Source organism: Myiozetetes cayanensis, unplaced genomic scaffold (genome assembly GCF_022539395.1).
Source record: "Myiozetetes cayanensis isolate MyiCay16 unplaced genomic scaffold, myiCay2020 scf28, whole genome shotgun sequence".
Taxonomy (NCBI): Eukaryota; Metazoa; Chordata; class Aves; order Passeriformes; family Tyrannidae; genus Myiozetetes; species Myiozetetes cayanensis.
In genome coordinates, this window is record NW_026087499.1 from 1307633 (window position 1) to 1335010 (window position 27378).

At 50.6% G+C, this 27378-nt stretch overlaps 2 protein-coding genes across 6 annotated transcripts; one reads left to right on the forward strand and one right to left on the reverse strand.

Annotated features, from left to right (window-relative positions):
- The first annotated feature begins 286 nt into the window (after positions 1-286).
- Positions 287-17727, forward strand: PANK4 (pantothenate kinase 4 (inactive)). 2 transcript variants are annotated; one of them, XM_050322310.1, is made up of 19 exons: positions 287-522; positions 3021-3103; positions 3560-3768; positions 5598-5781; positions 6298-6390; positions 7013-7166; positions 7790-7971; positions 9344-9425; positions 10536-10636; positions 11267-11422; positions 12225-12337; positions 12807-12894; positions 13115-13266; positions 13680-13735; positions 14086-14135; positions 15356-15463; positions 15640-15740; positions 16218-16286; positions 16438-17727. In XM_050322310.1, exons 1-19 carry the CDS (start codon positions 399-401, stop codon positions 16649-16651), a joined length of 2319 nt encoding a protein of 772 aa, XP_050178267.1. In that variant the 5' UTR covers positions 287-398; the 3' UTR covers positions 16652-17727. The 2 variants fall into 2 exon arrangements, with proteins under 2 accessions (XP_050178267.1, XP_050178269.1); XM_050322312.1 differs by having other exon boundaries at positions 377-522; positions 7016-7166.
- LOC126643727 (probable glutamate receptor) lies at positions 16844-27042 on the reverse strand. Of its 4 annotated transcripts, none has more exons than XM_050322315.1 (12): positions 26900-27024; positions 26642-26739; positions 25465-25572; positions 24229-24260; positions 22686-22745; positions 21775-21954; positions 21054-21280; positions 20597-20694; positions 19929-20146; positions 19286-19511; positions 18564-18811; positions 16844-18076 (listed from the first exon to the last, which is right to left on the reverse strand). In XM_050322315.1, exons 3-12 carry the CDS (start codon positions 25535-25537, stop codon positions 17975-17977), a joined length of 1464 nt encoding a protein of 487 aa, XP_050178272.1. In that variant the 5' UTR covers positions 25538-25572; positions 26642-26739; positions 26900-27024; the 3' UTR covers positions 16844-17974. The 4 variants fall into 4 exon arrangements, with proteins under 4 accessions (XP_050178272.1, XP_050178273.1, XP_050178271.1 ...); XM_050322316.1 differs by having other exon boundaries at positions 25465-25575; XM_050322314.1 differs by lacking the exon at positions 26642-26739 and having other exon boundaries at positions 26900-27042.
- Positions 27043-27378: the final 336 nt, after the last annotated feature.

Here is a 27378-nt window from a genome sequence, read left to right on the forward strand (position 1 = left end):
TCTGTGTCCCCCCATCCCGGGGGTCTCTCCGTGTCTGTGTCCCCCCCATCCCGGGGGTCTCTCCGTGTCTGTGTCCCCCCATCCCGGGGGTCTCTCCGTGTCTGTGTCCCCCTCTATCCCGGGGGTCTCTCCGTGTCTGTGTCCCCCTCCATCCCGGGGGTCTCTCCGTGTCTGTGTCCCCCTCTATCCCGGGGGTCTCTCCGTGTCTGTGTCCCCCCATCCCGGGGGTCTCTGTGTCCCCCCCGTGTCCCCCACGCTCTCCCTCAAGCCCCGCCCCTCCGCGGTGGGCGGAGCCCCCGCACATCCCGCGCCCCGGACTCATTAGTATGCAGATTTATGCGCATACATTTGCATACACGATGAGGCCGCGGTGAGGGAGGGAGCGGGTCGCGTTCAAAATGGCGGAGCGCGGCGGGCGCGGGAGCGGCGGCGGCCACGGCAGCCTGGACAAGAGCATCACCCTCCCGCCCGACGAGATCTTCCGCAACCTGGAGAACGCCAAGCGCTTCGCCATTGACATCGGTAACCGGGCGGCGTGGGGGAGGGTGGGGGCGCAGAGGAGGGGGCGGTGGCGGGGGACGGGCGGCGGCTGCGGCCCCGCTGAGGGGACCCACCGGGGTGGCGTGCGCGGGGCACGCTGGGATTTGTAGTCCACGGCGACGCACGGGGAATGGCGCGGTGCAGGGGACGCACTACAGCTCCCGGCGGGCCGCGCGGCGGGGCGGGCGGCGCGGAGCACGGCGGGAGTTACAGTCCCGCTGGCCGCCGCCGGCGCGGAGCGGTCGGGGAGCGGAACTACAGCTCCCGGCGGGCCCCGCGCGGGTAACGGGCCGCGGGCAGGGCGGCCCGGCCGGGGCTGCCCTTGGCGGGCGGGGGCACCGGCAGAGCACGGGGGGCTCGGCCGGACCCGCTCGGGGCACCGGGACCTGGGGGAGGCTCTGCCGGACCGGCCCGGGGACGGCGGAATGGGGGGAGCTCGGCCGGACCGGGGGGCGGCGGCTGCGCCCCTTCAGAGCGCCCCAGGCCCGAGTGCGGAGCCCCCCGGCCGAACCCCGGCCCTGAGCCTGGAACGGGCCGGGAAGAGGCGAAAAGGGCCGGGGAGGGCGGCGGTGACACGGCCCGGGCGGCTGCGGGGCTTGGCGGGGAGCAGGAGCTGCCTCGGGCACCCCAAAACCCCCGCGTTATCCCCGAGCGCACAGCAGCCCCGATGTGCACGTCCCGGGCCGAGGGACGGGGACACGCGGCAGGTGACACCTGAGTGCCTGGGGACAGGCTCACCCGGGCAGGGATTAGCGGCCATTCCCTGCACACCCACACTGGTGCCGGGTCGCACGTTTTGCTTCTGTTTTACAGCTACAAGGTCAGTCGAACTATTGAGGAGAAAGGCCAGGAAAAAAAAAAAGAAAAAAAAGAAAAAGGCATGAGTCCTCAGGTTAACAGTGCTCCGTGTGCTGGAGACTCACTGCGGGGTGGGAAGGAAACCTGCACCACAATAAACAACCTTGTCATGTCACCTGTCTGCTCGGCTTCCCTCCTTCAGAAGCTGCTGTTAAAATAACAGCTGGAACTGGCCCTTTCTGCGGGTCAGCACGGAATTAGAGTTGTGGGATTAGTTATAAAACCTGGCAACATGTCTCAGCTGGTGTTCTGCATGGATTTAAGTCTTTAAAAACTGGGAGAGGAAGGGGATAATGGATAAAGCATGGCCCTGCAGGCCATGCATCTGGTGATGAGGGAACCGCTGGAGCAGTTGTGTCACTGCCAGTGTTGTACAGAAGTGACATTCCAACAATCCTTTGTGATTCCTCGGCCCGGAGGGGTGGAAGGAAGCTGAGAGCACCCTCACCTTTACACACTGAACCAGCAGAACGGCCTGTGCATTTTGTTTACCAGAAGCTCCGAAGCATTGGCTGGCACACTGAAATCAGAGCCCAGGGCAGGGAAGCTTTATTGGCTTTGCAACTATTAAGTGTCTGTCATTGGTCGCTCTGCATTGGCCTCACTTCAAGTTGTCAGGAAAAAAAAAAAAGCAAACACGGGCTACATGTTGCAAATATTTTCCTAATAAAAATATTGGAGCACTGAGGAAGAGCTGACAGTGCTGTCATGAAGGCAAAGCCATCATCAGCACAAGGGGTTGTCATTTGTTTCCTGATCATTATAAGGCACAGAGTGCAGTGCCACCACATTTAACCATTATTTAGGATCTGACATTGCCAGGTTTTTATTTACCTTCAGGACTTTAACATTAACCCAGTAACTGGTCACAGTTACCCTCAGGCCTGGAACACTCAGCAGTGTGGTGGAAAACACTGAAGTTACTCAGTGTAACTTCAGAAATTCAATTTTACATCTCAAAGACAGGCCAAGGGGCTGAGTTCTGTTTCCAGGGGAGAGTTGAAAGTTTTATTGCCATGAGCAGACTCAAGGCCTGAAGAGGGTGATGACGCTGCTCTGCTCAGACTTGCACTTTTGGGCTTGAGAAACACCATTCTGAACATTCTTTACCCCAAAGCCAAGAGCAGCCTTGCAAAATAGTTACTCAGTACACTCAGAGTCACCTTCTATCCAGCCACGAACTTGCAGACTTGTCCTGGGCTAAGAGTATTACAGGGATATTATTGAAGTGTTGCTGCTGAAACACTGATTGTGCACGAGGGTTCATTGCTGAGCTCTGGCAAAACCACTGAGACAACCCTCCTGTGAGCAGCAGATCTGGGGGTTCCAGAAACTTTGTGGACGAGGTTAATCGTGGCATTACATGCACCAGCCTGGCTGATTAAGAACTTGCCCTGCTCACCCTCAGTCATCCCACACCACTGGGCACAAGTTCAGCGGGTGGAGCTTTTCCCTCCGTGGGGCACTGGGGGTTAACCAGGCCTGGGCTTCTTTGGCTCACTGCACTTACCTTAATTGTATCTGGCTTTACCTGAGGAGACCTGGAAAGCCAAGAACTCTGACATAAGTTCTGTGGTTTAAGGTGAGGCATTAATCATAACGTGTCATCTCTTTGTGAACAGGTGGCTCATTAACCAAGTTGGCTTATTATTCAACTGTGCAGCACAAAGTGGCACGAGTGAGATCCTTTGATCACTCTGGAAAGGTGAGAATTCCAGCAGGGATCAGCTGCAGGGGGTTGACTCACGAGAGTGAGGTGCTGGACTGGCTTCTCAGGGGAGAACAGAAATCTTATCCAAAACCCACTTAATAACTTGTTCTATATGAAACTTCTTGGAAGTGTTTGTATTGCCAGGTAGTGTTTGAAATAGTTATTTCCCAGACAGGTAAGAGTGGTAAAAAACCCCTACTCCTACATAGACATAACTTCTGTCATCCAGAGAGGTTTCATGCTTGTCTGGTGCATGGGAGAATTGATTATCTCAGCCTAAGGAGAATGAAGACCTGTGAAACTCTGCCCTTCTCTGACAGAGCTTTGTGTGTTATGTTTAATGGCATTAACATGGTTTGAAGGGAAAAAAGCACAAGTATTGATGTTCAGTAGTTTAGCATTTAACCTTGTTTCTCAAAGATCGCTAAGAAATTCTTTTCTTTTTTAAAGGACATAGAAAATGAACCTTTGTATGAAATATCTGTTCAGGAAGAGATCACAGCTCGACTTCACTTCATTAAATTTGAGAACACTTACATTGAAACCTGCCTAGATTTCATCAAAGACCATCTTGTCAATACAGAGACAAAAGTCATCAAAGCTACAGGTGGTGGTGCCTATAAATTCAAAGATCTTATTGAGAAGAAGTTGGGGTTGAAGTAAGTGGAACCGTTTAAACTCAGTTACAGGAATGTACTCCTTCTTTGGGGAGGTTTTAGAGGCCAACCTTCCCTTTGCCACCCACACCCCGCAGGGCTGTGCCCGGCCCTGGCTCAGGGCAGGAGCTGCCCCGAGATAACAGTATCAGGGGCTGACAGAGGGAGGGCAGGAGCTGAGCCAGCTCACAGGGGGCAGGGAAGAGAGGAAAGCAGGGCGTTATCCCAGCTCTTTTCCATGAAGGATTTGACTTCCTCCCACTCCAAAAGCTTCTAACATTTTCCTGGGCATGCTCAGAATGAACTAATGTGGTACAGTCACTGTATACCTCCTACCTAAACTCCATGCACAGGCTTACAGGAGGCTAGAGGGCAGCCCCATGAATTTGCAGATCAGAAATTCGCTGTTCAAACAGCAATATCGAACACCATATGCTAAAACTCTACTGCAATTATAGAAAAAAATGCCATTAATTTACCCCAGTATTAAACACTACCTGGTGTTACTGGGGGGAACTTCAAGGCCGTGATCCTGTGCAGTGCATTCCTCATCCCCTGAGGGTCTGTGCTCAGCTGCTTTCTCACTGCCTGTGCAAACTACTTTCTTCTCCTGATAGGTGGGATTCTGGTAACTTTTGTTCACACCAGCCCACATCAGTACCTTACTGACTGTTACTAACTTAGCGGTTACTCAAGACAAGGATCAATTAATCATGACAAACAGGCAATTTCCCTTCTTTTCTCCTGCTGGTTTTGGTTTTCATGTGGTGATGAGATTCTGAGTTGGTCCCCAGACAGCAGCACCTTCTCCACCCTGACACTCACAGAGCATTCTGTAGTCACCGAGGTGTGTCTGTGTGTTTTCCACAGGGTTTATGGCATTTCATGAGCCCCTGGTGGTCTAGGGGGTAAAGGCGCCGCGCTATCACCGCGGAGACCCGGGTTCGATTCCCGGTCAGGGCCACTCCCGGGCAGGTGGGGCTCGTTAGCCCTTAAAGGCAACCCACCTACGTCCTGAGGACCTCGCTGCCACCGTCCAAGCTCGCTTGGCCCCGGCAGATGAACCTTAGGATTAAAGGGTGGGCTCAGTTCCGCGCACACTGTGTCTCACCTAAAAAATCCAATGCGCAGGCTGGAAGGTGGAAAGACCTTCCCCGGATCTTCGCTCGCGAAGACTGGCCATTATTATTATTATGGCATTTCATGTAAGAATTTCCCATAAGTCAGTGGCAGTACATAGACACAGAAGTCACTAAGTGGTAGCTGACTTATCATTCATCTTATCTAAACCACATATCCCATTCCCAGACTCCTGCCTCGGGATATGGCCTGTTGTGAATCCTGCTGCTCTTGTGAGCAGTCTCTTCTCCTGTGGTTGCTAATCCCAGCTGTAGGCTCCCCACAGTCCCTTGGATCTGTCCTAAGCAGGTGCTGAAATGTTGAGGAGGCCTTTTGTCCTTTATTAGAAGGCAGGGGAAGAGCACTAGACGATTAATCCATGGTGGGGAATTGTTTCCTTAGGTTGATGTCCAGCTCAGCTTCCTGACCTACTTTCTCCAGCGGTGCAGGGACAGGGCAGGAGGGAGGACAGGAGCCAGAGAGGGGCAGCATTATTTGTAGGGACAGCATGAGTGCAGTTACTGTGTAACACAACTCCAGCCTGGCCGGGAGGGCAGCACTGGGATGAGCAGGATTCCTGTCTCAGGGAGCTGGCCTTCTGCCACCCGCTGTGAAATCCCCGTTTGGGAGTTGTGGGTGAACTGCTGCTGCAAAAGCAAACGGGTTTATCAGCAGGGCTGGGACACTGACCTGAGGCTCTTCCTCCCCCTCAGGGTTGATAAGGAAGATGTAATGACCTGCCTAATTAAGGGGTGCAACTTTGTGCTGAGGAACATCCCCCATGAAGTGTTTGCCTACCAGAAGGACTCGGACACGGAATTCCGGTTCCAGACAAACCACCCAAACATTTTCCCTTACCTGCTGGTGAATATTGGCTCGGGGGTTTCTATAGTGAAGGTGAGTGGTTGCTAAAGGGACTTATTGGGGAACTGGATAAAGGTGATCTCAAACATCTTACTGTTTCTTCTTGGGCAGTGCAAGGTTTAGAAAGAAAATAATGCCTTTAAAAAAAAATTGTTTTTATTTATTTCTGTTACAGAGTTATGAATGTTTTTCCATTTCAATCACATTCTTCCTAATCAGATTTGATTTGGTGTTTAGAGAAGTTCTTACATTACCTGGTGAGGACAAAGGCTGTCAGATCAAAGTGATTTTTTTTGTGTTTGTTTTGTCACACTCTTGATGGGACCCTATTTGATATCTATATTTAGGATTATTGGCCAGGAATTAAATACAAAGATTTCAAAAACTGCTTGTGATATAAGCATGTGGAACATGCACTTCTCACCTGCCACTGGCACAGTTAAATAGTTACAGTAATTGCACTGTTCCAAACCCTGCACTCTCATGTCTGTCTGTGTGTTCAGAGTTATCCAGGGCTTTCCAGACAAATCTGCCTTGTTTGATTGACAGGTAGAATCAGAAGACAAATTCGAGTGGATTGGAGGGAGCTCAATTGGAGGTGGAACCTTCTGGGGTCTTGGAGCACTGCTCACCAAAACAAAGGTAGCCAGGTGTCTGTTCTAAATGGGATTCAATGAATGCTCAGAGGAAGCTCAGAATGTTGGTGCTGCTCTCCTCAGCTCTTGCATCATGCTGGTCTCTCCTGTCCCAAAGAGCCACGTGCCTTAAACGAGTGTCCTGAATGTCAGCAGTGTAGGAAAAGCTGCAGTTCCTTGTGCACCAGATAAGAAAATGTCAAAGGGAGGACACAGCTTGCTCTGTGCTTTTTGTTTGATGCTCTTAAAGAAGAAATCTTACAACATGACAGTGCCTGCTCTTAGTTCTGTCTTGATTTTGTGGAAGAAATTCAAATTAGCAGAGTTATAAATTAAGTATTGGGATAATGCAGCTTGCCTGCAAGTTTAATTTCAGGGACATTAACACATTCTGCAGCAGTAAAAGCACACTGAGGCTCTTCTTCTCAAACTTTTTGTTTTTCTCTCATGCTTCAAGGAAACATAACTCCGTGTCCTCTTAGTTACTGTGTTTCTGACTTCATTCTGGCAGGGTTAATTATAAGGCAAGCTGACCCCCCTGGTTTTGATCAATAAAAATACCCTGGGCTTATGAGCAAGATTCTCTGGCTGTCCAGGACAGCTGTGGTAACTGTGCTTCTCCCCCTCAGAAGTTTGATGAGTTGCTGCAGCTGGCCTCCAAGGGACAGCACACCAACGTGGACATGCTGGTGAAGGACGTGTATGGAGGGGCCTACCAGACCCTGGGGCTCAGCGGGAATCTCATCGCCAGCAGCTTCGGCAAGTCCACGACGGCAGACAAAGGTACTGGGGTGCAACAGCTGCCCAGCCGCCTCCCCTGGCCCCTGGAGTCACCTTTAGAGTCATCTAAAGGGGTAGAGCTGAAAACAATCACAGCCCTTCTCATGACCTTGTGCTTTGTCTGCATAATGTTTCATGGATTAAAAAGGTTATCGGGTACTGCTTTACAAGCAGACACTCGAATTTTCAGTTTGGGACTGCCTGTCTAGGGAAAAAAGGAGTCTGGTTAGTCCAGGGTTGATTAATTCCTGTGGGAAATAGATGTGGTTTCTGGGCTCCAGAAAGGCCCTGTGGCAGGGATTTGCTATAAGTTGCAGTTTCTTTTCAGTGTTACAGTGAAATGCCTGCAGTGCGACTCAGGTCGAGGCTGATGGTCTGTGGTTCCTAGAGAGAAGAAATGGATTCTTGCCATTTCCTGTTGGCCTTTCCAGCAGGTTTTTTTTTTCCAAGAAATATTTCACAGACACTGAGTTTGTTTTTCATGATACCTGCAGCCAAATGCCCAGTCCTTGTTTGACGTAGCTGTGTTTTCCTTCCCCCAGCTGCAGACTCCTGGTTAGAAAAGCACAGTCCATGGGAGCTCCCTCAGCTGCGTTTCATTTGATTTACTGTTCCTTCCCTTTAAGAGTTTTCCAAAGAAGATATGGCCAAAAGTTTACTGCACATGATCAGCAATGACATTGGCCAGCTGGCCTGCCTCTATGCCAAACTGCACAACCTGGATAAGATCTACTTTGGAGGGTTCTTCATCCGGGGCCACCCCGTCACCATGCGCACAATCACCTACAGCATCAACTTCTTCTCCAAGGTAAGGGGGCAGAGGCTGGCCTGCAGCAAAGCCACCTGCTTAGTCCTTTCTCTAGGATGTTTAGGTGCTTTAATAAGTGCATTTGCACATGAAGTGAAGCTTAGAGGGCTGCTCTTTAGGTAGGTGAGGCAGGGCTGTGTTGTGGGAGGGGTGAAATCGCTGTGAAGTGCCTGGGAGTTGTGTCCAGCCCTTTTTCTCCCTCCCTCCCTCCCTCTGTTACCATTTTTGACTGACAGTGTCTCGTAGCTGCCCAGTGATGAGTTTTCACTGTGTTCTTAGATAGCCACCATCATTATTCAATTCCTCTTGCTGACTTGCACCTTCCCACCCTCAGGGCCTGCAGCGTGGGCTTGTCCTGCTCAGACAGCAGTTGGCATCGGTGGGGTTTTGTTGTTTGTTGTTAAAAATAATCAAACCCCAAGTCAACCAAGCTGAAGTTCCTTGCAGGTTTTGAAGCTGTGGAGAATACTGAAGATTTTTCACTAGAAAAAAGGTCAAGTCCAAAAGCTCATTAATGACTATTACAGCTAGATTAGCTCCTGCACTTTTGGAATTTTATAGAGTAGATGACACCATTTTTCCCATCTCAGTGCTTCAGGCAAGAGACCCCTGTATGCTTTTTCCCCTTTTGTTCCAACATTGTGTTCCCTTTCTGCAAAACTTTGGGTTCTGAGAAAATTACTGCAAAACCACAGCTTTAGGTTCATGTCAGAGTCACTTTATCAGCAGTTCTGAATCCAGTCCAAATCTCCCTGGGAGCTGCTGTTCTCCTGCAGCTCCCCTCAGGTGAGCTGTTCCCACAGTCCCTGCTGGCTGCCTTGGAGAAGGCTGGGGCAGCCGAGGGGCCCTGCTGCAGGGTGGGGGATTCTGCCCAGCATTCCTGGACTTTATATGGACAATTAAACTCTTTGGATGGGGAGCTCTTGCCTAGGGACAGCACACAGTTCTGTCTGTTGGTGAGCAATGAAATAAGGGCCATGAGCAGTGTCTCAGATGTGCTGGAGGCAGTGGCACACGCTGAACCTGGGAATCACATGGCCTTGTGTTTCCAGCCTGTCCAAGCAAGAGGAGTTGAATATTCATGGCTGGTGCAGGGCAGGCCCTGGCTCCCCGTGCTCTGGTGTGCAGCCTCAGCACAGCCCACCCGTGCATGTGTCCAGCTGGGTAAGAACTGCAGTGATGTGTGAGAGCAGCTCCTCCCCTGCTCCTTCAGCAGCACCAGTTAAAGTTACTGAATGTGTGAGAATGTAGCACAAAATGAATATTGCCATCTTCTAGTTGTTTCTATTAAATTTAAGTGTAAAACTAGTGACAAAGAAGTACCTGTTAGCCCTCAGGGACCATCCAATTGCAATGTTTCATATTGTGGCAGGGAGAGGTTCAGGCATTGTTCCTGAGACATGAAGGCTACCTGGGAGCCATTGGGGCATTTTTAAAAGGAGCTGAACAAGACAGTAAGTACAGCACTGCTCTGTTCTGTATATGCTGTGTTCTGAAATGTCAGTGTACTGTCCAAGTTTCTCTCGAGAGGCTGCATGTAAGCTGTTGCCTAAATAAATACATTTGGCACTACTAAACACAGATGCTGGGCTTTGGGTTTATACATTCTGGCAGGGACATCCTAATTTCTCCCTGGATTTCCTGCTCACCTTTGAGAAGGCAGCAGGACCGGGCTCTTCTCTTCTTTGCACTTCTGCCAAGAGCAGTCAGAACTCTAAATCTGCCAGGGAAATGTGGGTTTGGAGAGCTTTCCACCTCTTTAAGAAGCCACTTCTGAATTCAGTAAATGTGCTGAGGAAGACCAGCATCTCCAAACTGCGTCCATATGAGAGCAAAAAGCCTCACAGATGAGACCCTCCTGTCCAGCACTCCTCAGAATCAGGGAGCTTTGCTGGAATTCTGCCACTTTAGTTTTCTTTTTCCCTTGTCAATGCACTGGCAAGCCAGGCAGTACCTTAGTTACAGTGGGACAGAGAGTGGGGCTGTTAATGGTACTCAGTTGTAGTATCAAATACACCTCAGAGTAGTGGATGTGGAGTTCTGTTCATACCTATTTCCTAAGGATGGGCAAGGAAGCAGAGGAATGAGAGACGTTGCTTCTGCAGCATGTTCTGTACACCTGAGCTCATTAAACTTTTTCTCAAACAAATCTAGAAGTAACTTCAGTGTTTCTGTGAAACTTATATTGTGCTTTGAGAGTTCTGTAATTCTGTTTTGTCAATAAGGGATCCAGATTTAGAAGCAAGAAATTGTGCTCAGTCGTAGTGCTTTGAAGGCATGCTGGTTAATAACAAGGAAAGAGGGTTAGAAATAACGATTGTAGAACTTAAATTGTCTCCTGTCTCATTCAGGTTGAAGCTCTTTGGAGCAGGTAATTCACGGAGTGGTTGGAACATTTCTTTTGGGGGTTAGAGGGGAAAATGATGTTTGCTGTTAAAGAGGAGGGGAGCTGGCCTGTGCAGTGAGGCAGCTGCTCAGCAGGGGTGCTGGCTCTAGACTCACTCACAGGAGTACTTCCAGTTTTATTTTCAGATTATGTGTGTCTCTGTCTTTCTCTTTTCTAGATCCAAACCAGTACAGCTGGGGAGAGAATTATGCTGGGAGTTCTGGTCTTATGAGCACATCACCTGATGTTTACCCCATGCAGAGAACACGGAGTGGTACAGTATGTGGGGTCCTTTCTAGAGCTGTGTGTGTTCTCTTAGCAGTGGTGGTGTGGGAATAGGGCATTATTCTGCAGCCCTGGGACTCCTGCTTGCCCAGAGAAGTGACTGATCTGGTGTCTGGAGTCCTGTGATGTTGTCTTGTGTCCTGTGTGATGTTTGGTGTACTCTCATAGAACAGACTGTGGCTGCTACTTTGTCTTACTCTCCTTCACCATCTTGGTCTTGTTGTCCTTCACCAAACCAGGGGGGAATGTTTGTCTCTTGCCCTTTCTCTGAAGCAGCTGGATTTTGCTCCAGCTGAAACACTTCAGAATTTGCAATCTGATGTTCCACTGTCTTTAAGGAGCATTAATTCACTTCCTGTGAGAAGACAGATGATGGGACAGAAGAGCACAAGCCCAGTCATCTCTCAAACACACTGACAGTGCAGTAATTCTGATTTCACAGGAAAACTGGCATAAAACTTGATGATTTCTGTCTGTAGGATGGACATGGATAAATAATATAAACTGTCTGCAAGTCTGTCCGTCTTAACTGTGGCTGGACTTTGACAGCCCATGTACTTGTTTAACTTGCTCTGAATCCACTTCTGAATGACTTGTAATCAATCCCTTTCCCTTGGCACTCAGTTTGACATGCTGGAAATGGACAGGTTGGAGAGACCACTTGTGAACCTGCCACTGCTGAAAGACCCCTCCACTTACATCCCAGACACTGTTGACCTCACAGATGATGCCATGGCCAGAAAATACTGGCTCACCTGCTTCGAGGAGGCCCTGGATGGGGTGAGTGTCACACAACAGTCCTGTGACTGGCACAGGTATTTGGCAAATAACTCTGTGAACCAGCATGTTTATCCTGTTTATCCTGCTGCTGTGTCACCCCTCTGTGTGCAAGTGCAGCCCCTCTTGCTGCAACAGAGGCTCCTGACTTTGGCCCAGGCTCCTGAGGAAACGCTTGGCACCTTCAAAGGCAGAAGTGTTCCTCTCCTGTGGTGCTTTTTTCCCTTTTTTAATGGTGCTTTCAAAGCATTTTCTCCCTTTGATAGCACCTACACCTCTCTGTACAGGGCTGCAAGCAGGACAGTTACACAACCAAAGGCCAGAGATCCCTGACCTGTTCCTGCTCTGGGGACGGTGCTGCTGCCTCACAGCCACTGTCCATGGGAGTTGCTCAGCTGACTCCCACAGGAGTGCTCTGCTCTCGGGCTGGTTCAGTCGGTCCCTGCAGTAAACAAAGAGAGAACACAAGGGGTCGATGTGCACTGTTACAGCTCTGCCTGCTTCTCCTTCTGTGTGTGTGTGTGCATTTGTTGTTTTCCCCTCCTATAAACAGTTAGAACTTGTGTTTGATTTCTGAAAGTACAGTCTGGAAAATGAAATCTTTTGGGAGAAGGGGCATTAAAATTGCTCTTTGGTGGCTGCAGGGAAGGAAGGCTGGGAGGCGCTGAGTGGGAGGGAGCAGACGGGCCCCAGGCACTGAGCAGGGCTGCAGATGGAGGGGTTATTTCTCAGGCTGAACTTCAGAGCAGTCACACGGAGGAAGAATTAATTTGGTAACTCCAGTGCTGCCCCATTTCCGTCCCAGGTGGCGAAGCGAGCGGCAGCCAGCCAGCCAGACTCCGTGGATGCTCAGGAGAGAGCGGAGAAGTTCCGGCAGAAATACTGGAACAAGCTCCAGACGCTCAGGCAGCAGCCCTTGTAAGTGCCTTCACCTTCCCTTTGGCAGCACCTGCTGCTTCCAGAGAGACAGCACGCCCAAAGACAGCCAGGGCCAAGCAGGTTGTGAAGCAGAGACTGAAAGCCAGGCAGGCTGAAGGCTGCAGCAAGTTGCTGTGTCTAACATCAGGTCCTCTGCACAGAGCTTTTGGATTTCCTGTGTTGGAATTGAACAGAGAAATTGTATCTTGGCAGGAAATTCATTACTAAAAGTTTGTACGTGGTTATTAAAAATGGCAGCAGGTTAATTCAAGTGTCTGGCCTTGCTCTGAACATTCCCCCTCCCTGTATTTAAATAATCTGTATCATAGATTTACCCCTTAGAGCAAGGGTTTAGCAATGAGACTTTTAGCTTTAGTGCTTGTGTGAGGTGCTGTGACTTCAGGAGGAAGTAGAGAAGGAGAACTTTTTCTGTTTGAAGTAGTTGATTTCTTTTTCTCTCTTTTTCCAGTGCATATGGTACCTTGACAGTGAGGAGTCTCTTGGATACAAGGGAACACTGTTTAAACGAGTTCAACTTTCCAGACCCCTATTCCAAGGTGAGTTCTTGCCTCACAGGGTGGACAACACATGAATGATTTTTATTAGAATTCCAGGCAAGCTTTTCCCTGATCCTAAGCACACTGATAGTAGTAACTTGTCAGTCCATGAGAGGCCACAAATGTAGAGGAGGTGCTTGAACATGTTCTTGGACTGAAGACAGCCAAGGATGGGTAAGAAGCTTTTGATACAAACTAGCATTTCATGTCTGTCTTACAGGTAAAGCAGAAAGAAAATGGAATAGCCTTAAAGTGTTTCCAGAGTGTAATAGAGTCCCTGGATTCCCTGGGCTGGGAGGAGAGGCAGTTTGCTCTGGTGAAAGGACTCCTGGCAGGGAATGTCTTCGACTGGGGAGCAAAGGCAGTCTCAGAGTAGGTGTTGCATATTTTAACAGCACCTTTTAAGCTACAGAATGTCCTGCTATGTTTTTTTTTGGGGTTTTTTGAAGTGCACCAATCCAACTGTAACTGGAGTTTGCGTTTCACCTTAGTCAAGTGTTGGATGTTTGCTCCCAAGTGTTGTGTGAGGGGAGGTTTCCATTTGCACCCTGTGCCTCTGGCAGGCAGCTGTACATTTTCCTGTCAGCATCAGAACTCGAACTGAACGTCCAGCTGAGCCTTTTGTCTTTAACATGAGCACAAAGTGTCTGTTTCCCAATCCTGCCCCCCCCCTAGAATAACCAGTGCAGTAAAACTGCTGAGCACCTGCTGTAGGAATGTTTGAATTACAGTGGTGTGAGGGGAAGGTGTGTAACTGTGGCCTCTTTATTTCTCTCCTGATGCAGTGTCCTGGAGTCTGAGCCACAGTTCGGATTTGAAGAAGCCAAGTCAAAGCTACAAGGTACAGGGGGATCCAGGTGGTGGTTGGAGCTGGGTGTTGTGTAAATGAGGGAGCAGAAGAGAGTGGGATTGTTTGTTCTGGCAGTTCTGCTGCCCACATGACAAGGAAACATTAGTACTTGTTAGGGTTATCTAAATACAGATCCAGGGTTTGGGTGGAATGTTCCTGTTTGTGTTCCAGGGGAATTAAATCCTGCAGAGCTCCCTCCTTGAGCAGGAGCCTCAGCACCGAGAGCTCCATTAAGGGCTCTGTCCCTGTCAGGGACAGACTGCTCTGACAGTGTGCAGAGTGACTGTTTGTAAGAATCAGTGCCTGTCAGAAATGCTGACCCAACTCTGTCTGTGCCACAGAACGTCCCTGGTTGGAAGATTCCTACAGCCAGTGGCTGCAGAGACTGAAGGTAGGACACTACACTTCACCCACACATTAAATACCTCCATCCTCAAACCACCTGACTGATCCTGGGGGTTTAGCACATCTAACAAACCGTTCAGACAGTGCAGAACAAACCCTGGTGACACAGTCCCAGTAACTCACCATGAAGAAAGGAATAAGGGGATTAGTCTGACACTTGGTTACCAGCCCAGGTGCTTCTCTGAGTCCCACAGGAACTGCAGCACTGGAGCCCAGCTGCTCTTGGAGCTGCTCCAGAGGCACCACAGCGTGTCCCCTCCTTACAAGGGACTATTTCTGTACAACCAGATCCCTGAGTTTGAAAACTTGGGGCCAGATGTGGCACTTGGGCTGTTCCTCCCTCTGAGTAGCCAGTCTAAACTGTCATTAATGTAGGAGCCTGTTGGAAGTAATTAACTTATCAATTAGCAAAGCTTTTTTTTTCCCCATGTGATCTCTATTAGTGTTTAATTAAGGTTAATTGAAACACTCTTGTGTCTTTGTGTAAATCTCTCAGTTGGAAATGCAGCCCAAAGGTTTGGGATGAGCAGACTCTGGCAGATCATTATGTGTTACCTCCTAAAGCAAAGCATCAGCTAATCTTGTGTCACAGGGATAACTGAGGAACCTCCAGCACTGTCCTGTCAGGTTTTTATTAGGAATTAAGTGTCCTTCACTTCTGCTGGTGTGAACTGAGTTTCATAGCATCAGATTAGGAATAAATGAAAAGGTTAATGGAGAGTAGGCAATATCTTTTCATTTTAGGATGTTACTGCCCCCAGCAGTCCATCCTGCCCTTTCCTGGCAGAAGGGAATCCTGTTCAGCCAGCACCAGGCTGGCTTTAAACACCCACCAAGGTAGGTCCTGACTTCCAGCACGCTCTCGGAGAGACAGTGGGCCTGCAGGCCCAGACAGGTGACAGGCCTGGCCCTGGAGCTGGGCCTGCTCCAGCTGGCAGGTGCAGGTTTTACTGCTGGAGTTTGAGAGCCCTGTCTCAAGCACAGCAGAGGAACCCGGGGTGTTTTAGACACCTGAGCAAAGACACCAGCAGGGACCCAGTTCCTCCTGTTTGTCCCAGTCTGTGCTGGGACTTTGCTGCTACAGAGACCCAAAGGCTCGAGTGTTTGAGGGTACAGATGGGGGCTCGTGGAGCGAGGAGCTGTACATAACAAACTGTTCTGCAGTGACTTGTGCTCCATCCTGAATGCATTGGTTTTCTCTTGCAGGAGGGTCCTCCTCATAAATGTGCCTTAATTTTCGCAGATAACAGTGGAATAGACATAATTTTAGGAGTCTTTCCTTTTGTCCGAGAGCTCCTTTCTAGAGGGACAGAGGTGAGTGGTTTTCCTCGGGAGTTCCTGGGCAGTGGAGCTCTGGTAACTGGTGGAGGGTGGAGCTGCCTTCCCAGCAGGACGCTTCAGATTGGCTCCTCTGTGCCAAAAACTGGGAATAACTCAAACATCTGGCACTCCAGGGGCTCACTGTGAACTCTCCTGCCACCTTCCCACAGGTTATTTTGGCTTGTAACTCTGGCCCTGCCCTCAACGACGTCACCTACAGCGAGTCCCTGATCGTGACCGAGCGGATCGCGGCCATGGACCCCGTGATCCAGTAAGCAGGAACGGGGTCATCCAGGGGGGAAAACAGAGTCCCTGGCACTCACCGAGCCCACAGTGAACTGGGTTTCCTAGTGCCTGAAATCTGCAGCCTGGACAAAAGCCAAGGCAGAGGGTTTGCTTTTGTTAAGGTGAAAAATGTAGAAATTGGATCTTTCCTGACGGCCCATAATTGTAATTCTTGTCCGTGTCTTCCCTGAGAAGTGCTCAGGCTACTCAACCAGAACTTTTGTGTGTTAGTAGAGGCAAACCCATCCCTGTCACACACAGCCTGTCCCTGGGAGAGGACACGGGGCTCACTCAATAACCCTTCTGCTCAAGGAAAGAGGGGGCTTCCCGGCAAAGTCCCAGCAGGAAGGGAAGCCTTGGCCAAGGAGGCTTCGATATTCCTGGTTCTCTGGCTCGTTCCCAGATGTGCAGGACTCTGCTGAAGCAGCTGCTGAAAGGTTTTGTCTGTTTTTTTGACAAACAGCTCTGCCCTGAGGGACGAGAAGCTGCTCTTGGTTCAGACGGGCTCCAGCTCTCCATGCCTGGATCTGAGGTAGGTGGGCAGAGGGCAGGGTTGTTGTGTCCCTCATCTGCAGGATGGTCGGGGATTGGCTCTGGAGCAGCCCCTGGAGCAGCCCTGGGGTGCAGGTGGAGGGGCAGGGGTGGTTTGGGGGGTGTGTGGCCCTGACCCCCCCTCGTTGCAGCCGCCTGGACCAGGGGCTGGCGGTGCTGGTGCGGGAGCGGAACACGGACCTGGTGGTGATCGAGGGCATGGGCAGGGCCATCCACACCAACTACTACGCGGCCCTGAGGTGCGAGAGCCTCAAACTGGCCGTCATCAAGAACTCGTGGCTCGCCGACCGCCTCGGGGGCAAGATCTTCAGTGTCATCTTCAAGTACGAAGTGCCATGTAAATGATGGGCTGGGAGCAGCACGGGATGGACTTGCACTAGTTTTACTTTAACTGTAAAGAATGTATTTTTATTACAACAGGGAAAAGAGTTCACAGGAAATTCCGTATTTATATTGTGCTTTTGTGACTGAAAAAAGCAACAATATGATTCACTCTATAGTCTACACACTCAAATACATATATATGTATATCACTCATTGTTTATTTTGGTAAGTGTTTATTTTAATGCTGCAGTATTTGTGATGAAAAGACTTTATTTTTTTGTTCTGTGAGACATTCATATAGAAATATATTTAAATGTCAATGAAACCTTTTTTATACATCTCTGCCTACTCTGCCAGCAGTGACAGGGCACGTACCAAATAGATTTTAAGTGCTAAGTGAACCTGACATTGCATTTTCAGCTTTTAAACTTACCTAAATCTCTCCTGCTCTGTGCAGTTCAGCTGATGGAAGGACTGATCCACCTTCTCCCCCACAGATGCTGCTCAGGCTGTGTCTGAGCTGGAGCTGTTGTGGGCTGAGATAAGAACCAGCCCTGATTTCCCAGCACTTGCTCTCCCTGTCTGTTCCCAGGAGCAGGTGGGGACTCCCTGCTCTAGTCTTGCTGGATTTCCACTGTCAACCCTCATCCTCAGTAGGTTAACTAGAACTAAACATTGTCACCAAACAGTGACCCTTATCCTGTGCTGGGAAGGGAAAAAGGACAAGGCCGTGTCTGGAATTCCTTAACTCCAGTGGTTCCTTAGTGGCAGGGGCTCCCCTTCCTGGGGTTGGGATGCAGGGAGGGCCTGTTTGGGGTTACAAACAGCACTGATTCAGGAATGATCTTCCCAACAACCAGCATCTCCTGCTCAGAGAGGGAATAGAGGCTATTTGTAGCTGAAATGCTTAAGCTGTTGTTGCTGATCACAACAGTCAGGCAAGAGCTTTAATGTTCCCAGATTGCACCTCACACACTAATTAGTAGCAGAGGCTTCCCATTAACCTGTCCCCAGTCACTTGCTCCTACAGGCATTTATGGACTTACAGGGTAAACTCCTAACCTAGACATGGATCCACCACTGGCCAGCTCAGTTCCCTTTTACCAGGCCATTCACTCCCTTGTTTGTCACAGTTCCACTCCCTCCCGTACCAATTTCAAATTCTTCCAAGCCACTCGATTTCCCTCTGCATCCAGCTCCACCACCACTCCAGAAGTGCTCTGTGTGCAATTAGAAAACCACTACTCTAGACTAGCAGAAAAACATCTTTCTACACTGACACAGCTCCTAGGACATGAACATGGTACAACCCTATCGCAGGCCCGGCCCTTCAGCACAACATTCCTAAGCATTTGCCTTCCCTGACGACTCCTGGCTGGGTCTGGCCTTTTCTTTTATACGTAGGCGGGTGCAGATCTCTTGTACGAAAACAGAGCAACAAGATTTCTGAAAGACAGAAGGGAGGGGAGAAGGGGGTGGGTGGGTCATTCTGTGTCACAGGATCCCTTTTCCATGTGCCCAGCCCTTGGGATGGATGGGGAGCAGGAGCACCCAGGGGCACACTCAGACACTGGTGCAGTTTCATTACGTGTCTTTTCCTGCTTGTCAAATGACTGAAGAACAGCCATAACTGAGAATAAACTCGTTACTGATCATTGCTGTCCTCTGTAACCCGCAGCACGCTGGAATGAGTTTGGATGGCTTGGGACTACAGGAAACGTTTCTACTCAGTTTTGGGGGGGAGGGAGGGGCTGTTTTATTACTGTTCCCCTGTTCAGGCTACAAAATCATCCCACAGTCCCAGCTGTGAAATGTTGGTGCTTTAAGGGATGAACACAGGGCACAGGGCACGGCCTCCCTCCCCTCTGAGGAGGAGCAGGAGCAGTGGAGGTGCAGCCCTGGAGGGACAGGGGCCGGCACAGCCCTCACCCACCTTGGCGTGCCCAGCCGTGAGGCGGCTGCTGTTGGAGAGCTCTGCCAGGGCCGCCAGGACGCCGAGGGCGAGGCCGACGCCCAGGGCCAGGAAGAGCCCCCCCAGCGCCGGCGGCTCCAGGGGGCCCCAGCGGTCCCGGCTGTGCCGCAGGCAGCTGCTCTCCCACCACTTGTTGCGCAGGTAGTCCAGGTCCCCCAGCTCCCGCAGCTTGAGCACAGCGATGGACAGCGGCTTGGTCCAGGGGGAGGCTGCAAATGGAGAGGGAGAGAGGGATGGGGCAGATCCCGGCCACTGTTACACTGTCGGTGACCCAGCGGGGCCAGCCCTGTTCAGGGGTTCCCAGAACACAACTACCAAGCACCCTGTGCTGTCACAGAGGTGAGGGGACGCCTGTGGGACAAGGATAGGTAAAGGTGCTTTGGGAAGTAGCAGCAGTCGGGCCCCACAAGAGCAACCTGTGCACTGCTCACTGCAGTGGGAGCTCGGCATTCCTGGGACCAAGGCAAAAGCAAACACCTCTGGGAATCCAGGACACCCCAGGGAGAGGGGGGCATTTGGTTATGACAGTTCAGAGAAAGAGTTGGTGCCAGTGAGAATTCCCTGCCAGTGACCCTGCTGGGGCCACGTGTGTTCTGTCTGTCCATCCCCTGGCCTTGGCTACCCCAGCGTGGCCCTGCAGAGCCTGTCCCCGTGGGGCAGGGGTGTGGGGCACAGGGACTCACCCTGGGTGGTGGCGATGCCGAAGCCCCGGGCGCCGATGACCTCGGGGGCCCGGATGAGGTTGCAGTGCCGGGCGGCCGCCAGGTCCTGCGAGATGGACTCCCCGATGAAGGCGTAGTTGGAGTCCATCACGCGCTGAACGGCCTCCTGGTAGGTCTTGACCAACACGTGCTCCCTCCTCTTCTCCATGTACTCGTAGATCATCTGGTGGGTGGGGTTCTTGGAGTTCTGCAGCCCAAAAACCCAGGTGTCAAATCGAGGTGGGAAACAAAAAGTGCATGTACGTGCAGGGGTTATAAAACAATCTGGAGAACAAGAGCACTTAAAGCACTGCCCCTCGAGCCCTCTGCGAGCCCCGGGGAGCACAGACTGTCCCTGACACGGCGTTACCGGGGCACGAGTGTCACAGGCAGCACCTCCTGCTCAAAGCACAGGGGGACAGTCCCTGAAGGGCATGGGTGCTCTCTAAAGGAGAACACACAATAAAAATGGAGCTCTCTCTGCCTGCTTTTCTGTGAGAAAAGCGGGGAGAAGAGATGAACAGAACAACAATCCCAGTACTTGAAGTATTCCAGGAAAACTGATAGTGATGAGGCTGTTCTAAGGCACGAGCTGGGCATGTGTGCACAGGGAGATTCTCCGCACCTTGAAGAAGTAGAAGGTAGAGGAGCCCTCCAGAGTCCCGAACTCCAGGTTCCTTTGCTTCACGAGGTCCTCGAAGGTCTGGATGGGGAGCTGCTCGCTGCCCGAGCTCAGCAGGGCGGTGAAGTTGGCGATGTAGGCGGCGAGCAGGGCCAGGGTGAAGAGCCACCACACCACGGCCACCACCCGCACCGACAGCGCCTGGGGCCGCGGCGTCACTCCTGCACCACGGGGACAGGAACCACGGGAGGGGTGTGTGCAGGGAGAGGCACCAAGAGCTTTACGGTTAAAACTTCCCTTTATTTAAAGGCCAAATGGCAAACCCTGCCCTGCAGCTACTCCTGAGCCTGCAAAGCCCCTCTGTGCTGGTCTGAGCAGCTGCAGGGCAGAGCTGAACAACATCAGTGGCCCAAAGCACCAACAAACAACACACTGGTCAAAGCACCAGAGCCAGGGCTGGCTTGGCACTGCAGCTGTTACAGCTGAAAACATTCCCCAAACAGAGGTAGCCCCAGGTCTATAATCACACAGCCCCAAACTGGCAGGTTTAGTGCTCCAAGTGTCCCTATTGGGACACCTTTTCCCCCAGCAGCACAGCACAGATGGAGCTGGATACACCAGCAGCTTAGAAACCCCACTGCTCCCAGAGCTGCTGCACCCTCCCAGCTCACCTTGCAGGGCAAGTGCTCCTGCTCCAAACCAGAGGCTGTTCAGGAAGGTGAAGTGGTTCTCTTCATTCTTTGGCTCATTCCATTCACAGGGGCTCAGTCTGGGGGAAAATGACAGGATAAACCCAGACATTCAGGGTTTAACATATAAATATAAATATAAATATAAATATAAATATAAATATAAATATAAATATAAATATAAATATAAATAATATAAATATAAATATATTCAGGAAAAATATAAATAATCCACATCAAGGGATCTGGTGTTCCTCCTGGAGAGATCCTACTTTTAATGCTGGCTTAATCTGACAGGACTTAAGCTTTCTGAGCCCTGCTACTATACCTGTACAGACGGTTCCTCAAAGCAAAATGCTTCCTGCTACTCTCTTAAAAACTAATCTCTGCATTGCTGAGAAAGCCCTGCCTGGAACTCCATGAAACAATTCAGTCATACCTGGCGACAAGGAAGAGGCAGCAGCACGTCAGCAGATAAGCAAATAAAAGGGCTGTCCAGGTCTCCTTGCTGAAAGGAGACAGGAAGTGGAAGAAGGACATCTCCTGAGAGACCGAGTCCTTCCGAAGCAGGATTCCAATGCCAGTCTGCAGGAAGGGTGTGGTGAAGGAAACCACCTCTTCCCTGGCTGAAGTGACTGTCAGTGGGGCCACTGCAATGTCAGCTTCCTGCAGGAGGAGAGAGGAGAGCATCAACCCTCCAGCCAGTGAGCAGCTCTGTCCCTCCAACAGCTGCTTCCCTGGCACAGCTCGGAGCTGGGCACAGAGAGAGTTCAGAGGGGCACAGAGAGAGTTCAGAGGGGCACAGAGGGAGTTCAGAGGGGCACAGAGGGAGTTCAGAGGGGCACAGAGGTTTAACTGAAAGCTGACAGAACATCAGCCACAGGGAGTGGCACCTCATGGGGTAACCCTTCCTTCCTGGAAGAGCCCGAGGCATTATTGCCATCCTGCAAGGGACAAGTCTCACCCTGGGATCAAGTCCAAGGTAAGTTTTGCCAAGAGGCCTGACCGGTCTCTCAGGGCTGCAGAGGAACACTGGGCAGCCTCTGAGACAGACTGCACTGCACTAGGAGTGCCCTGGGGCAGCAATCCTCTCCTGCCTTGGCCACTGTCTCCTTGTGCCTCAGTTTCCAATCTGTGTTTGGAGCAGAAGGGGCCGTTACCCTCCTGAGGATCTCCCCGATCATCCCGGTCCAGTTGCCGCCGGCGGACACTGCTCCGTACTGCCCGTCCCCCACCACCTTCACGCGGTACTGGAAGCGCAGCATCTCCGCCAGGGCCCCCAGCAGGTCCATGCAGTACCCCTCCAGCTCTGCCCCCCTCACCATCACGTAGGGATCCTCCTGTGCAGGGGGACAACACAGAGCTGCAGCATCCTCCTACAGCCACGACAGCACCCACAGCCACAGCACCCTCACAGCCACAACACCCCCCCACAGCCTGCAGGGCCACTGGTGGGGAGTTAAAACACTGTTTACCAAGCCCTCCCCAAAGCCCTCTCTCCACACTGTTGCAGGGACAACATTTCCAGACTTGGAGGACGTCCCCTGGAGTCCCCCCTACCTGCAGCCAGCAGGTCCCACACAGGTGAATGAAACTCTCAGGCTGAAAGCCAAACACTTTCTCTCTGGCCCAGCAAAGCCTCAGGTGAGGGGCACAGGCTGGGCAGGGCCTGACCAAAGGATCAGAAAATTCACTGCAGCTGCTGCTTCGCCCTTGCCTGGAGCCCAGGGTGATGCATTTGGGGGTTAGAGCCTGGTTTTGTCCCTGCACGTGTGAGCTTTACATCATTCCCACTGCAGGACAGAAACAGCACCCAGGTAACCCACACCTGGGCTGTGGCTCAGCAGTGACACAACTGTCAGCCCAGTGTGGGCTGTGACAGCCTCAAATCCTCCCACTGCCAACCACTGACAGTTTGCACCTCTACCCCTGAGGCAGCCCCCGAAACACTCTGTGAGGAACAGGGGCATCAGTGTCAAAGCCAGCCCAAAAACCACCTGTAAATATATTGGGGGGAAAAAAGGCCCCGTGCAGTTCCAGCTCTGCCCCTGTCTGTGTGTCACTGCCTTACCAGGATTGTGGTGACAGTCAGCGTTGGGAGCCCCTCAGCTTGTCCCCTTGAGTCAATGCCCTGCAAACCAAAAAAGGAAGGAACAGTTGGATTTCAAAACCCCAGACGTGGTCCCACCAGGCTGGGGCTTCATTTGCAGCCTGGGGGTGTCAGGGGTGTGTGAGTTCAACCAGCTCTAAAGCTCCCCCCGAGCTGCAGTGACCTCACACTGCTGCTCCCTGACAGGAACAGGTCACAGGACTTGCACTTTTAGTGCCTGGTCCGAATAAAAATCACTTTAAATGTTACAACTCTTCAGACAGTGGCAGAGCCTTCCCAAGTGTCATAGTTCGTATTTTTAGCAAAGAATTTTTCTTTCCTTTCCTCCTGCCTGTGTGTGTGCTCTGTGATGGGCCATTTTAGTTGAACAAAAGAATCACCCAGAGCCCTTAACGATGGAGATTTGTCTCCTTGACAACGAAGGGGGGAGTTGGCTGGTGTGTGACTGGAAGGGGGTGGAGACTGGGGGGGGAGGAGACACTCTCTCTCTCGCACTGCCGGGGTGAGAGGCTGCTGCGGGCTGCAGACACTGCCGGGCTCCTTTGTTTCTTTTCCTGTCGGAGGGGAGTTTCTGGCGGCTGCTCTTGGCTCACCTCTGGCTGACTGCAAGCTCTGCTTACAACGGACCCTAATCAGCTGAAGTTTGTGAGTTTTCTTCCATTGGGAGAACTTTCTGTTTTATTGCTGTTGTTCCCCCCTCCCCCTCCCCCGGTGTAGCCAAGGATCCAACAGCGCCACCTGGTGACGGGCACTGGACATTACAAGTTCAACTCCTTCAGTGATTCAACAGCGCCACCTGGTGACTATAATAGGACACTACAAGTTTTTTACACCTTCAGTGACCCAACAGCGCCACCTGGTGAATGGTACAGGACATTACAAATTTTGCATCTCCAGTGACCCGACGGCGCCCCCTGCTGACTGTGGTTGGAACAGCACCAAAGGGTGCAAGAAATTGAACTATTTCTTTTTTTTGCCGGTTTATCAGTTTTGTTCTTGAAGGGGATTATTGGTGGGTATAGGAGTATTACTTAGTTATTTTACTTGAGTTTTTTTTTCGTGTTCCTGTTAATACACACATACCTTTTAATAAAGGGCTGTTATTTTCCCTTTTCCATAATTTGTTTTCCTTCAATTGGAGCCTCTTAATTTTGGATTTATAATTGTTTGGAAAGAGAAGTTTGGGTCTTTTCCTCCTAATTCATCCTCAGCAAAAGACCCTTGTCTCATTTAAACTGGGACACCAAGAGATCAATTCACGTCAATTAAGGTCTCATTAGAGAGCAATTCCAGGAGACACAGAACAGTAGGAAACCTGAGAACAGGAGGCAAGGAAATATGGATTCACTTCTGGGTGAACACTGACCCAAGATACAAAAGGAAAGCACAGACACACAGCCATCCATGAGCAGTGCATTTAAAACATGACCACATCTGCTTCTGAAGTAAGACCAAGGCACCTACACCTTCATTAGTAGCTCTGCACCAGTGAACTTCCACGTACCTTACTCACAGCATCATCATTCCTCCCAGCTCCTGCAAAAACACCACAACAAAATCAGATCCCTGCCAGGCTTTCACTTACAGACAGTGGCATTTCATTGTGCACCTAAACAAAGAACATTCACCCTTCACTCCCAGGCTCCTGAGCTGTTTCCTCCTCCCCAGCACAAAGGGGAGCAGAGGCAGAACAGGCAGAGTGGGGCTGCAGGAGGTTCTGGTTGTCCCCCACCCACTGGGGAGTGGATCCTGCACAGTCCACTGGTGTTTCCCTGCTGCCCTCCCCGAGGAGGGGAAACACCAGCTCTCCTGCTTCCTCACACAGCTGATTCCCCCATTCCTGCCCTGAGGAAAAGCCCCAGGAACAGCCAGAAGTTCCTCACCATCCAGTTCCAAGGCACTGGGTTTTCTTACTCCTCCCTTCCCCTACAAGTGACAGGTTCTGCATCTGAGATGCACAATTAAAACCACAATCTGGTCAATATATGGCTCATTAATTGCCCAGGATGATTTTTCTAGAATATGCTTAGCATTGCTCTTTGGCATCAAAGAATGCACAGTGTAAAAGCCAAAAATCCCTCGAGATTAAAAAAAAAATAATAAAAAAAATAGGGTGTTTTCACTCTTTCAAGCAAAAGCTGAGAGTTTTTCATTAAATATAACAGTTTATTCATTCATTAGGTATTTATTATTCCTCCTTTGGGTTTGCATTTTCTGGCCTCGTGCTGAACTCTACATTATTGCAAGACAAAACCTGTTTTTCCCCTCTCCACTACAGTTCTCCATGGGAGCTGGAAATCTTCACAAAGGAGTTCTCTTGTCTCCCTTTGGAAACTCATTAAAGCCAGTAACAGCTTTCTGAGGCCCCTTTTTGAAGACCTGTGGGGTTTCTTGGAAGACAACAGCGTGTTCTGAGGCTGCAGCTCCCCCAGGGGTGCAGCTGCTCAAAGCCCCTTTGTGAGACCTCCTGAAAGGCCCCCGAGGGACCCAAGTGCAGCCCCAAGGCCGAGCTGGTGGCAGGGACCCCTTCCATGGCCACTGGCCTGTCCCCTGGGCATGCCCTGCCTTCCAGGGGCAGGTGGCTCCTGCAGCATCCTGGGACTTTCAGAGTCCCACATCAGGGTTCACATTAGGACAAGATGCTGCAAGCATTAGGAGTTAAACACTGGAAGGACTAACACTCTAAAAAAGAACTAAACCAGATGTGGTACAGCCAACCTTTCTGGATCATCCTCCTCACCTGCCTGGCTCGATTCCCTCAGGAGCAGCAGGGCTGTAACCACACAGATGGTGAAGGGAAGACCTTTGTCCATGGGAGCAGAAATACCTCCTGCCCACAGGAACCTTCCTGCTGGAGGTGAAAGGCAAGCAGTTAAAGCTGGTCCTACAGTTCCTCATCTCTGGGTGAAACCAGGCCCTTTTATTAACTTTTAAATTTCAAATTTCTGCAAGGCTTCAAATAACTCTACATTGTAAATCAGCAACAAAGAGTGAACAAAGCCAATCAATGCCAGGTTGTGCTAAGTCTCAAAACGCTCCAATATTCTTGACTGTTTTGTTGTCACAGTGTCAAACAAGGTTCAGGACATCATTTCCCCAGAAACTATAAAAAACATATTAAAAGTGCCCAAAAAAACTTATCATATATGAGAGTATAAAGACAAAAAAAATCCTACATGTGGTATGACTTGCTTCTACCTGATGCTCAGAAACACTGGCTTCAGTAATCTCACCTCATCAGATTTTAGGAAACACCCCCAAAGCTGCACTCCTGTGAAAACTGCTGCCATTACAGCTCAGTACTTTCCCTCACTCATTTTCTCTATATTTTTCACCTAACGAGAGAAATTTATAAAACCTACACAGAAGATTTCCCCTCCCCCCCACCCCGGGTTAAATTTCAGTGCTGACTTTGTTGTTGCTGTAAAAAAATCCTTGCAGCAGCACAAAAACTGAGCAGGTTCATCAGCCACCCGGGCATGTAAAGGAAATGCAGCAGCATCTTCAGGCAGGGGGGAAATGCACTTCTCCTGGGAGATTTAACCTTGAAATTATTGCTACTTTTTCCTTACAATTTGGTACATGCTACAAGATCATCTTTCTTTCACGTGGCTTCCTTCCAAACCCAAAACTTAAATCAGAGGTGGTAATACATTGCTGGCATCACCTTGAGAAGGAAGAGATGTTAACATGCTGGCTGCTGACTAAAAGAACAAACAGAGTGTAAACCTGTAAAAAAGACTTTTTTGCAGAGGTTAATACACTGCCCTAGGTCTAATTTAGTACCAGAACCATTTAACAGAGAGAACCAGCTGGGGAGAGTAACGGGAGGGCAGAGGGGGTTATTTGCTCCCAGGGTGTAAAAGTGTTCCTTGGACAGGGCTTAAATTAACCACTGCCACATCCCCCACACCCACCTGAGCAGCTACAAAGCCTTCTGCTGCTTTACAGCAAAACGAGAGGAGTTTGGAAGTCCCTTTGCTGCACTCAGCTCTCACTCCTCAGCTTTTCAGTCCTTCAAAACACACCCAAAGGGTCTCTGTCACTCCCTGAGCTGGAGGATGGCAGCAGGCACAGCAGGGAGGGAGGAGCACCCTTCAGCCAGGAAGGAGCCTGGGGCATCAGGTTTGGCCCTTCCAGGTGACCAAGAGCACAAACTGAAGGCAGTTTCTCACCTACAGCAGCTCCTCTGGGCTCTCCTGGTCCCTCTGTCCGGGTTTGGGCAGGAGCAGCTCGATGCCAGGGCACAGAACAAGCTCAGAGATCCCAGGCATCCAGTCCTGGTTTAAAAGCTGGCAGAGGAGGAGTGGCTTCTGCAGGACCAGCCCCGACTGAGGAGGCATCTGGACCTTTCAAACATTTAACTTTCTAAATCTGCATGAAGTCGACATTAAATTAAAAAAGCATTAAGATTTTAAAAAGCAGCACCTCCCTGCAGCTTTTCAGCCCAAAGCTGAAGTTTTACGAGTGACTTTTCGTCTGGAGAATGTTAATGACATTTGCTCTGTGTCCAGACACACTGTGAGGCTCCTCTTGGCAGATCACACATTTTGCTGCACAGGCACCTCCTCTCCTTCAGGGCCTGCAGTGATGCTGTGGGGTCACCTCAGTGCACCTTTCCAAGCCTTTGCTGCACAAACTTCAAGGGCCTCTC